At 33.6% G+C, this 13186-nt stretch overlaps 1 protein-coding gene across 1 annotated transcript; it reads right to left on the bottom strand.

The window, feature by feature from the left end:
• Positions 1–5265: 5265 nt before the first annotated feature.
• On the bottom strand, positions 5266–11806 carry LOC110628077 (agamous-like MADS-box protein MADS2). Its single transcript, XM_021774543.2, has 8 exons — positions 11317–11806; positions 7017–7095; positions 6765–6826; positions 6476–6575; positions 6268–6309; positions 6141–6182; positions 5681–5817; positions 5266–5594 (listed from the first exon to the last, which is right to left on the bottom strand). Exons 1-8 carry the CDS (start codon positions 11499–11501, stop codon positions 5510–5512), a joined length of 732 nt encoding a protein of 243 aa, XP_021630235.1. The 5' UTR covers positions 11502–11806; the 3' UTR covers positions 5266–5509.
• Between the last annotated feature and the right edge of the window lie 1380 nt (positions 11807–13186).

Raw genomic sequence — 13186 nt, 5'->3', positions numbered from 1 at the left:
TTTCGCTTCCGGCCTATTTTGCCCTTAGCTTGTTTATGAGCATTTTCACTCTTTTATTTTTCTGGACACTTAGCCCTGATTGTGCTTCTGGGCTCTTAGCCCTAATTTCACTTTCAAACTCTTTTGCCCTTTCGCTTGTTTTCGAGCATTTTCGCTCCTTTCTTTTTCTGAGCACTTAGCTATGACTTTGATTTTAGGCTTTTAGCCCTGATTCTCTTTATGAGGATTTAGACTCATAGCCTTACTGGCGATTTCAGGACTCTGGCTCATGGCTTTACTTTTATTTATTTATTTTTTTTGAAAGCGGCTTTACTTTTATTTGTAAAAATTTATTTGCATAAGACAAAAACTGCACAAAGTATATATGCGGTAAGAATGCTTGTTGTCAATTGAATAACATTAATGAACATTGTATTGTACAATACTTAATGATTCGGACTCTTGACCTTTCTTGGATCTTGGTGTTTTCGAGATTTAGGCTCGTGATCTTACTGGTGATTTTCGAGATTCAAACTCGTGGCCTTACTGGCGATCTCAAAGATTTAGACTCGTGACTTCACTAGCGATTTGAACGATTCAGACTCGTGGCCTTACTGACAATTTTCGAGATTCAAGCTCGTGACCTTATTAGCGATTTCAAAGATTCAGGCTCATGACTTTATTGGCGATTTTAAATATTCAGCCTCGTGGCCCTACTAACGATTTTCGAGATTCAGTCTCGTGGCCTTACTAGCGATTTTGGGCTTATTAGCCTATCTCTTACTTTTAGAATTTATCTGCAAAATAACAACTTATACTGTGCATATATATATATATATATGTAGCGAGAACACTCGCTGTTAATTGAATAATATTTGTTAATGAATATTGAGCGTACGATATACTTAGTTTTATCTTGTCCTTCTGGCTTTTTAGCTTTGACTAGATCCTTGGTTTACTGGTCCACTTTCGGGCTTTTTTAGTCCTAGCTTTGCTCTTCAGCATTTGTGCCTTGGGTAATTTTCGAGCTCTTGGCCTCGACTCTTTAGTCTTTCACTTGCTTTTGAATTTTTTTGAAAAATAAAGACTTAGCACAAAATGTATATAACGAGAATGCCCATTATTAGTTTGAATAGCAAGATATTTCAGATTTATGGTTCGACTGACTGCAAACATCAATTCTGTCCAAGCATATCATTCCATATGATTCGAAAGAATCTAATAAATATTCTCATGCATAAATTAAATCACACCTTCCAAATCATAATGCAACATGCTTTAAATAGATAATCCTTTTCTCAATGGATTTATGCTAAAATTAATCATAGATGGGAGCTTTTAAGCTTTTTTAGTGTACTTATCATATTAGGTTCACATATGCTTTTACCTAAGATTGTAAATTTTTTTTACTAGTTCGTAATAGCAAAAGTATTTTGAGCTAAAAAGAATGTCTGTACAACTTGGGTAATTCGCATACGTCACTCCTTTTCAATGGTTGAATGGATCGCCCTTGTGTTGGTTTTCTTCTCACTTCAGTATCTTCCTCTATCAATGGGTTGACCATCGATCCATAATTGATCTCGTTAGGTCCCTTTATGTTTGATCTTGAGAAAGGGGACCTGCAAGATAGAAAAAATCGGTCAGGGGTCCTCTAGGGAGACCTTTCGATGCTCAAGTTAAATCGGAGATTAGTTGAGATCCATCGGCATAAAGAGAAAATGGAATAAAATAGATAATGAAGCATTTTAGAAGGAAATCTCGATAGAGTTTCCATTTTGAGGGTTCTTCTGTGAGTTTATGGGAGAGATTCTTCCATGAGTGTGTGAGTTAGACTCAGAGAGAGAGAGCTTTAGTTCTTTGCCCTGTGAGAGTTTTCCTTTTCGGAGGGGTTTTGTCCTATGGAGAGTAAATCTATCCAGGCTTGAGAGAGGAGAGAACTGTTATTCTGGGAGAGATGGATCCTCTTGGCGAGGTTGGTTTAGGAATATTTGTATTTCAATTTCCTCTTTACGTCCCATCAGATTGGATGGTGTCGTGATGCGGCATGTATGTCAAGTGGCTGGCAGACGATTAGTCAATGCAAAGTTGTTAAGCCCATACCCTTTGTCAGGCGTGTCATGCGGCTGAGTAATCTTTTCTGCATACGTATTTAATACCTCGTAGAGGGTTAGAAGGGCTGACTATCACATGGAGGTTGGTTGTCTTACTCTAGTTATACTTAGTCTGTACGACCTTCATTGGGATCAACAGTTTTTATATTTATTTCTAATTATATGGCACAAGTACTGAAGAGGTCGTCACGCTCGTTCTGGTTATTGGGGAGGTCAGGGATGTTAATGGCCTAATCTTCAGACTTCTATAAGCCGAACTTTCTATTGCCCGATCAAACCAAATGAAAAAAATTATCTCTGTCTCTTTCGAATCACAAGTACACATATCACCATCTCAATGGTCCTTATTTTTGTATGTTATCAGTAACCAACTTTATACACATCTATGAAAATATAAATAACTGACAAGCATAAATTATCAAATATATTCGACCTAAGGTCAAAACAGTAAATTAAGTAAACTATGCCGCTTGATACAGTGATAAACTCAATTTTATTTGACATAAATATTCGTGTGATTAACTTTTTTTTCCTATTTTTTTAAATTATAAAATTTTTTTATTAGGCAAGCAACGCATTATAAAAAGCTATAAAAGCGATAAATATTATAAAAATTGATATAACTCTGAAAAGTTATAAAGAAATCAGATCGAAAATAATAAATTACATAAAAAAATTTAGTAATTAGAATCCACCAACCGGTTAACCACAAGAGAAAGGGTGAAAAACTTAAATGCGGAGAGCGAGAACGAAAATAAAGAATAGTTGAGAAAGTAGAATTAATATTTCAAGAAGAAAAGAAAAGAAAATCACAAAGAACAACATGAAAAATAGAATAGTCGATCTCACACTCAATAGCCCGAAAATATATGTCAAAAGTTCATAAAACACCCTCTAAAATAACCGAAACCTCACCATCAGCAACAGAAAAAATGCCAAAACATTTTAGTAAAATAAAAAATACAATGTTCGAACTATCAGAAACAATAACAACAATAGCTAAATTATAAGATACTTCACTTTTTGAGGTTTTTAGATGTTTCAAAATCCTTAAACCTCCCATTTTTTAACTTTCCAAATTCATGGGTCGGAAGTGTTTTGATATTTTACTTCTTTTTACACTAACTTTTTAATATAAAAAAATCCCTTATTATTTCATCTCATTCTTTACCTGAAAGACCCTTGCCCTTCTTTCTTCGTAAACCATCCAAGTCGTTGAGTTGTTATCTAGAAAACTAATATTCCAGTATTACCTCCCATTCTCTCCTCCAACTATCAATAATCCCTCTCATAACCCCATTTCAGCTTTGAGTTGAAGAATGAAGAAGAATTAGATTTTTCTTAATACCAAAATTGACGCCTTGCGTGGTGGTTGCCGAGAAACCCATCAAGACCTAACTACCCTTGCCTTTCTCGATGCCAATCGATCGACACTATCCCTTAGAAATTAGTCTCGCAACATGCTTAAACAGTTTGAATCTTGGATTTCAATTGCTCAAGTCAATTCCTACCACTAACATGATTGATAAAATTACAGAAAAAGAACTGTATTTACCAATTTAATATAGTTTTGAATTTAATTAGATAGAGATGGTTGATTATAGCCGACAATCCAAGAGGTCTACATGTGCAAAATAATGGATATATATGTGGTCCAAAACCTAAATATTAATAATTTTGGTAAATGGGATGTGATTGTTTCTTTAACATTTGGATTGTAAGAGTTTGCAAATTTTAATGAAAGTGGTCCACTTCTCATGCATTATTTTAGGCAACCATTTTGTAGCTTTGTGTTGTGGCTCCTGGCTGTATGTAATGTAATATCCCCGGGACCATGATGCCTACCCATTTCCCCTACCATACCCTACCACTGTACATTTACCAACCTCGTACATAACCTCACCCATCTCCATACTATTTTCTTTTTTTCTATATAACTAGAAAAATATTTTCAAAAAACCAAGAAAAACAACAACGGGACCATCCTACCTCATCCCCTCTCTGCAAATGCTCAATAACCCAAGATTTTAATTCTTTCATAAGTTAAAAATATCTTCATTTATATAATGGATAGAATGCAATTGCCATGAATTATTACTCTTAAAGTACGTGCTCTTCTTGATATCATGGCTATGTCTATGGTATCTTGATCTCATCCTAAATAAAATTAATAATATAAAGAAGTAGTTATTGTTTGAATGGTGTGTTTATCAATAAATTCATTATAATGTTTTGTTAAAGAAGACAAACTATGTACAGCTTGTAGACAGAAAATAATATAATTAATTATTTTTTTTATTCATTTATTTTTTTATTCATAATTTGTTGGAGGAAGATCTGTTTGATAGAAAGGATCGAATTAAAAGAGAGAATTGATCCACAAACCTTTAAGTGGCAAATTCTCAAAGATTAGAACCAAAACTAACAAAAGGAGAGATTCCATTCTGTAACTAGTTGAAGCCAACAAAAGCAAAAATGGTGGGGTTGAAATGCAAAATAGAAAGATTCTTTCTTTAATCTTCTTCAATAACATAATAATGGAATATTGAACTTTTTATATTATATATAATTAATTAGTAGTAATTTATAAGTGAAGGTTCCAGTCATGCAATAGCCTTTATCTCTCCTTTTGCTTCAACTTTATCCCTCACATCACCCAAATTATTACATTTTAAGATGCACTGTCTGCAACTAATAATGATTATTATACTTAGCTTTTTTTAATGTGTTTGTTTTTGTGTAAGAGATTTGGGTTAGCTAAAGAGGGGAATGAACCATGTTAGTGAGACATATTATTGTGCCATGCTTGCAGATATATTCTTGAATGATTACTATATATATGAGCACTGCTAAAGGTAAGCTTTGCAGAAAAGAAGAATGCTTCTGAAAATGAAGCATCTTTTTCCCCTTAATTAAACAATAATAATAATATTTATTTATTTATTTTTAAAATTTGAATTAGTTTTTCGTTCCTAAATAAATCTCAACATGTTGGTATGAAGTGTGGGTGTGGCTCCATAATGGGTTTTCAACCCAGCCCAATCAGGCCCAATAAATATTTTATAGAAACCTTCTCTATTTCAGCTGAGTTTGTTTAGGAAGCCCGGCCCATTTTCTAAAAACTTTCATTTCTAAGAGCCAAGGTATCAAAAACACAAAATGTTTACCACCCGGATGTATAAGAAAATTATTGATGAAGAATAGAGAGATAACAAAGGAGTTTTAGCAATATTTATCTTACATGCCTTTCAGTCCATGGCTAAAGGCTTCATAGTCCTCTGAAGCTCAGATTCACCCACTGATGCGTTTCTTCTTTTCTTTTTTTCTTTTTTTTTAAATGTCCATATAAACACCAGGAATGCAAAAGCATATCACCTAAGCCTTATGAGAAATAAGGCAATAATAGCAAACCACAAAACTCAAAGCATCCATCCAGGGATGAAACCATTCACTTGCTGGCTATGAGTGGTGTCACTCATCTGGTCTGTTCCTACAGGATTGTACCTGTTTCACAACATCAATTCAAGAAAGTGAAGTGAGGTTTGAATGAATTTTCATGGGATTCTTGGAGATGGGAGGAGTTCTTTTACCCTATTTGCAATGTGGGATTGCATTCTAATGGCTGGAATAGCTCCTGAGATTGAGGATGCTGCTGCCCATATGACATGCTTTGCTCACCTCCTTCCCATGATGATCTGAGGTTATTGCTTGCACTGATCTCATCCAGCTGCCAAGAAAAGCATCAATGTTTCAATATCAGACTTGTTTTTCTTGTATTCTGGTGGAATTAAGTGGCATTTTTGTCTTCATAGTCTTCAGTTGTGAGAAAAATATAGAAATAGTTATAATTGGAAGTATCCATGAAATGCCGAGCATTTCTTTGCTTAAATCATCCGAAAAATCCTGAAACAAGAAGATGGTTTCCTGAAGGGAAATCTATGACTTCATATTCTCATTAATAACACAACAGAAGCAGGGCATTTTTTTGCAAATTTGTGGAAGTAAATATAGAGGAGCAACAGAAAACTGACAGATGTTCTAGTCTCTTACCTTCATTGCCAAAGCTCTGTTAGCTTCAAGCAACAACTGTTCCTGTACTCAAAACAGTAGTTAGTCAGCACCTGAAGCAACATAATGGGTGAATTATGTTGATTATGATACCTCCATTTGCATATACCTTTTTTTGAAGATCAGAAAGCTGATCAAGCATAAACTGGGTCTGCAAAGCATTTCAGATCAATAACATCAAACAATCTGTCAAAAAGATAGGCTGGTCTCTCCTAGAAGTGCATGGGAACTTGAGAAATAATATGAAAACATGAACATGTTGCCTAACAATTGATCTAAAGAGAGAAAGGTATATACACATTTAGTTTTTGAGTTACCTTAGTGGACCTAACTTGCTTCAGTGATGACTCTAATTGACGCTCAAGCTGCTCAAGTTCCTTGGTGTTCAGAGGCCCCAATTCCTCCCCAAGAAGGTTCCTGCAGCACCATGGAAAAGGTTGTTTCATAAACTGCTCAAGCTTGTCAATGAAGTTGCAATCACTTCAAGATTTTACAAACGAGAAAGCAACTTTCCGAAAAAGGAAAAGCTTTTTCCAAGCACATCAATTTGCATTTGATTCAATTTTCAATAATTAAGGTTCTGTTTTTCTTATTTTTTCAATTTACCTCTGAGTTCGTTGCAGGGATTCAAATCTACCTTTCAGTTTCAAGTACTCCCTGTAGCTGCTCTGCTTACACAAATCAAAATCTTCAAAAAAAGGCACAACTCCAACAAAATACACATACTCATTCTAGTACTCTATGGCATCTTAAAGGCACATTATGACAAACACATAATGAACTTTTGCCTATACTGTGCTAAAAGCAACATGACTCTTTAGTCATCCATAGTCTTGAATATATAACAATTTAAGCTACCTCCAGCTCCTTGGCGGGTCTATTCACTTCCACTGCACCATAGCTGCACTTTTGATACCTTTCTAGGGTCTTGAGCATGCTGAAACCAAGAAAAGATGCAAAGAACAGGTTTTATCAGGCTACTGAAAATTTTTACAAAACAAAAATTCTAACATGGCAAGGGAATTGATCAAAATCATTGTATTCCCAGTCCATGTCCAAGATATTTTGGTTATGCAAGTGGCATGATGTGCTGTCATAATAAACTTAAGCTTACTCATGAATATCATCTAATGAACAATTAATAAAGGCTAATACTGCAAGAAACTTGAAATCACTAAATGTGTATTTGGCAAGATAATGATATTAAAGAAGGTGATGAAACAAAATTTCTATAACATGATCTAATACCAAATTCTAATAAAAAATGCAATACAAAACCTGAAACAGATGCAGTCTCAAACCTATTGAAGAATGTTCACCACTTTAATTGAGAAAAGTTTTCTTCAAATTTTGCTATGATCATGAGTCATTATAACAACATGAAAAATCTATTCTTTGCTTACACACAATTTGAAGAATTTGCTTCCCATTTAAAATTTCTAGCCAGATGGCTATTGTAATTAATAGTTCATGAATAATCAGTTTGCATTGAAAATTTAAAATAAAGCTAAGGGTAGTTATTTCCACATAAAAAGTTGCCGTTTTACTTTCAATCTTCTACACAGTATTCTATGAATCAAATGAAATCCAAGGATTTTACTTTAGCATTAATAAGAATAAGAATATTCTCTTCCTTTCTTAGGGATTTTTTCTTAGTTAATTAAATTAAAACTCAAAATGTAATGTTACTCTGTTAAAAAAATCCTCAACCATACACAGTGATGGTATCTTACCAATATTTACTCATTTATTTTAGTTTTAATTCGTCTACTTCTGGTCTTTACACTATTTTATTGAAAATAGATACGAAAGTCGAGTTTGAAAACAAATCAGAAAATGGCAGCCCATAGAGGAATTGACAAAATTTCTATAAACTTGTTGGCCCTCCACCAACCCATATAAGTTTATCCCAGTAAACGGACTATTTCTTCACAGCCCAATTTTTAATGCCCAATGCCGGAGGCTCCTAGCTTGTTTCCCCAGCCTCCACTTTTTTTTTTAAAAAAAATATATATATTAAATATTATTTATACTGAATGATCAACTGAAAGGTAAAATAGGCTCCCACGAGTATTTTTATCATTCATGAGGATGGAACTCTTAATTGTCGTTCATAAGGATGGAACTCTTGATTTTACGTAAAGGGATAGAGTGTCACTAATTGATAGCTCTAACTTTTTAAAAAAAAAAAAAAATTCATCTTTTTTAGTAGATTTAACTTTTCTATGTAAGTCGGTTAAAAATATTAAATTAACGGTTCATTAAACTCCAATTAAATTTTAAATTTTTTTATATAATCTATATGAAACAGCCGAGTCCGAACTGATCCAAATAACTTTTGAACCCATTTTTCATTTGACCCAAAATGGTTAACCCAAGTTATTTAGTAGTTCTGTGCTAAGTATTATATACAAATCAATTGTCTTTCAATCTTTCGATGTGGGACGATCAGTTACCGCAATTCCGCCAAGCAGGCAGCTGATTGTTACACTCGGTCCCGCTAAATTTTGCGACGTCCTCGTTGCAACTGAATTCATTACAATTGCTAACCAGGACCGGACTCTTGGGTATTGTGGTTTACTAGTACCTCGGGCGGCTCCACCTCGTCTCTCACGGGTAGCCCTTTCCTCACAGGCCCACTAACTCCGCACAATTTGTCTGAAGGGTTTTGTTGTAGAAGAAAGAGCCTCAAACTCCATACTTCTCTTTTTTCATTAACTAAGTAACAGTCTTCATAGTAAGGGGAATCATGCATAAGAAAAAGAAAACACAACACATCTAGGATTACAAGAGATCGGTTTGAGGAAGATTTTAAAGAAAAGGAAAGGTTTTTAAGTATAACCATACCATTAGGTATTCAGATTTTTTTCATCCCTTGAAAATGATATTGAAATTGAATATTTTAAGAATGCTGATGAGAGTTAAAGGGTAGATTTCAAATATCTAACAAAGCAAGGGTCAACTACTCACATAATGCAATAGGTTGCCATATAGTTTGATACCCTATCATGAGCTTACTGGGTTTTAGATGAAACCCTTGTTATATAATGGATTGAATTAATTGTTATTATACAAATAGTTATATGGACTAATCCCACTGTGTACGTAACTTAAGTAAAAGAAAAGTTTTCAATAAGAATGCAATTATCTCCACTCGTTTTATATACTAGGGTAGCTTCCTAATAATAAGATCATATACATGCACAAAACACTAGGTATCAAAGTTTATACCCAGTTGTTGGAAGGATTGAGTACTTATGCTTGCACTTATAAATATTTCTTTATCGTAATGATTTTGAATGAGATTTGAATTCGAGATTTCTAAATTTTGAAGGCAACTCTTCGAGTTAAGAAGATGTGAAAACGTCTCTCTCTATAAGAGTGGTACTTTCCGAGATGTGAAGCAGAAGAAAAGAGATTTCATAATTGGGGTTTTGAATAAAACGATCTCATATTTAAAATTTCAAAAGATACTATACTGAATTTGGATTTTTCGATTACTTCCAACTGAAATCGAATCAAATACCGTATTTTTTTTTGTAGTAATATACCATATCTTTTTTGGTAGTAATCACTTGTAGGAAAAAAATTATTTGTTGAGACAGAAATAAAAATATCAAATTTCTACCAAGATGGCTGAAAATTTCAATTAATAAAAATTCTAATGAACCTAAAAAACAATATCGATGAATTAAATTCATTAAATAAAAAAATTTAGTTTATTAATAAAATAAATTACGAATAACATTTTAAGTACTTGAGCAACTGGCTCAAGCAATTAAAAACAAGCAAACAGAAAATAGAATTTGATGTGAATTCATATGCATGGGGAAGATTCAGGTTCTATCAATATAAACAAAATCTTACCTATGAAAGGCACTAAGCAGAGAATACAATGTACTAGTTTTTTACTGCCTTAGAACATTAAGACATGCAGGAGATTGTTCAAAAGATATATTTCATCTTTGTTCTTGCCAATTTAGTTTTCCATCATTATATTTCTAGGGTTTCAAATTCAATTTTTTATTTAACTAAAAGATAGACTATTCATACTCATATGTAGGGAAGTTGAAAGGAAAATTCTTTCTTTTGTTTTTCCTATTGGTTTGGCTTTAAGATTTGAACTTTAATCAATAATAAGTTGGCAAAGAAATTACTACGAATCAAGTTAGGTGATTCTCCCGAGATGTGTTCCATGCAACAGCATGTCAAGCAAACATGAAATTTTACTTCCAACTTTAATGGAAGAAAATTAATTAGCGGAGGTAATTATTAACAAACCCCAAAAAGATTACGAAATATCAAAAAAAAAATCTTACAGAAATCTATTTTAAAGTAATCAAATGCAAAAGATGAGAGAGTCCATAACTTTAATTTATCAAGTACAGTTTGCTTCATCGAAAGAAGTGTTTATATACCAATTCCAGCAACAAGGGGGAACTTTATATACCTAGCAGGTAACAGGTGAATATCTCTCGCAGAAATCCAGAATGACTCGTGGGTTACAAGAAGTTCTTAAGCTAATCTGCTGATGAACTTCTTTTCTCCAACGTTATGACCGAACTTTTCAGAGAGATAGAGAAGGGAAAAAAGAAACGAGAGACCAAACAATCAGAAAAAAACCCCAGGACGTGAAACACGTAATTTATTTTCAATAAAGAAGAAAGAAAGTAGAAGAGACAAGGAGATCAACCATGGAATTTTTTAGCAGGAAAGTTGCTTCTATTCTTGGATCAAAATTGTCAGCTAATAAGTATTACTACTGAATTTCACATAATTAAATACATGTCGACCAAGTTTTTAACTCTAACTTAACGAAATCCCTGCTAAAGTTATCCGAGTAAACGAGGCTTTAGATTTGATTCAGATCTCACAAGAATCAGGCAAAGCAGATCAAGAAAAAGCTGATTTTAACATAAAAAGATCTCATGAAATTCACTCAAATTCCCAACCTTATTGTTAAATCGTCATTCCAATAGGCCATCAAAAAGAAAGAACAAAAAAAAAAAAAAGAGTTCAAGAAGCTTGCTTTGAAGGATATTTATGAAAACAAAATCAGAAGTTCATGAGCACAAATCAAGAAAAGAAGATCAAGCAGATCGGTGTGTGTGAGTGTGTGTGTTTCTGTGTAGACAGAGAGAGAGGAAAAGGGACATACTTAGAGATGCTACTGAACTCATAGAGCTTGCCACGGTTAGAAAAGACGATGAGAGCAACCTCAGCATCACAGAGCACAGAGAGTTCATAAGCTTTCTTCAACAATCCATTCCTCCTCTTTGCAAAAGTCACCTGCCTGTTTATCTTGTTTTCTATCCTCTTCAGCTCCACTCTTCCCCTTCCCATATCCCTATATAATTATAAAGCACAAACAAAATCAAACCTCTCCCTCCTTTATTTCTATATAAATATATGTATCTCAATATCTAAAGCGTGTATATTTGTATATATGCTTCTATTTTCTCTTCTTCTTCTCTGAGAAAACAAGCTGATCTCTCTTTTCTGGGTCACTGCTCGAATGTAACCAAAAGAGTGAAAAACAAGAGAAAGTTGGAAGAAACCCTAGTGAGAGGAAGAAGTTCTTGTTTTTGGGTTCCCTTCTCTTTCTCAGCTCTACCCTTTTTCCATCAATTTTTAACCTCAGGTTTCAATCTAACTGCATGAGTGAATTGCAGGTGTCTAGGGTTAGTTGTTATTTCTAGTTACATGTTAACTTTCCTGTTACTGTTCAATTTCAACCATCTTCTCCACTCTTTTTGTGTGAACGGGTAACGCACGCCCCTCTCATATCTCTATTACGTGCCATTGTCAGAGCAAGAGGGATAGGAAAGTGTTTTCACGCCCATGAAGTGTGAGTGGTGATGGATTACTTTCTTTTCTATTTGTCTTTAGAAGTAACAGAACGTCGTCGCTATCCTTAAAATGGAGTAATACGTGTCGACGCTACACTGGATATAAGTCACCATCGACCTCTTTTTCTTCTTTATAACCATTTTTTTAATATATTAAATTGCCTGAACAGGATTCCTTAATTTTAATTTTTCATTTCTTTGGGAGAGAATGGCAGCTGTGAAAACCCTAAGGATATTTAGAATGCCTAATTATCCAAGTGCATATGTATCATATGCAACATATTTCCAATCAGGCATACACTTCTTTCACTTTATCAGAATATATCCTCAGAAAATTTTTATAGATTTACAATGGTTCTATTCCTCTGTCCACGACCACTCTAGATAACAGCAACATAGCATAAAGGGTTCCTTCCAATGATTTTGTTTCCCTGTGAACACTTTCCACGGCCAATGGCAACAACAAGCACAGGAATAATAATATCACCAAAAAAACAATAGCTAATATATATTAGTGGTTTAAAAACTATTTTATGAGATAAATATAAAATGGGTCTAAAATTTAATAAATAATTTATGACTTTTTAAAATAAGGCTAACTTTTCCAATTGATGCCCATAAACTTGGTTGATGAAATGGATGTGCATGTGGGAGAGAATAGCAGCTGTGAAAACCTAAAGCCAGGTGGAGAGTAGAGAGCGAAAGAACGACATGCATTAGTGACGCAAGGGCCACGGCGACAATGGAGACTACGAGCTTATGCTGGAGGTTGTGAACAAGGGGTAGGCGTGGTTTCTTATACCATTGAGGTTTGGTTTTCAGTACAAATCATAATAAATCTATTTGTCCTAATGTCAAAGATTTGTGCTTTTTTTTAAAATAAAAATAATACAAATCACCCTAGTGAGGTTTTTGGCGATTTGGTATTTGGAAAAATTTTTTTAGTCATATAAATTTTAAAAGAATTTAATTATCAATTTAAATTTTGACCGAATCATACGGCGATTAGACCCATCCATTGTAATCTGCGCTTCTTACGGAATTTTTTCTTTTAAAGAATATGTCTATTGACATTGACTCTAAGTTTTTTTTGTTTTTTTTATTTTTTTTAATTAGTAATATATTATAATAATATATTTATATTATATTTATCTGATAATATTATTTATAATATAATTT

Source organism: Manihot esculenta, chromosome 1, assembly GCF_001659605.2.
Source record: "Manihot esculenta cultivar AM560-2 chromosome 1, M.esculenta_v8, whole genome shotgun sequence".
NCBI lineage: Eukaryota > Viridiplantae > Streptophyta > Magnoliopsida > Malpighiales > Euphorbiaceae > Manihot > Manihot esculenta.
Note: the sequence above shows the minus strand (reverse complement) of the source record. Positions and strands in the feature narration are given on the sequence as shown.

Excerpts from the sequence above, each read along its gene's own strand:
- LOC110628077 (XM_021774543.2), bottom strand. The coding sequence starts at position 11,501 with ATGGGAAGGGGAAGAGTGGAGCTGAAGAGGATAGAAAACAAGATAAAC. Across the intron at positions 6,310-6,475 it reads AGCAAGTTAGGTCCACTAAG|ACCCAGTTTATGCTTGATCA; the intron begins GTAACTCAAAAA and ends AATGCTTTGCAG. Across the intron at positions 6,183-6,267 it reads TTTCTGATCTTCAAAAAAAG|GAACAGTTGTTGCTTGAAGC; the intron begins GTATATGCAAAT and ends TTTTGAGTACAG.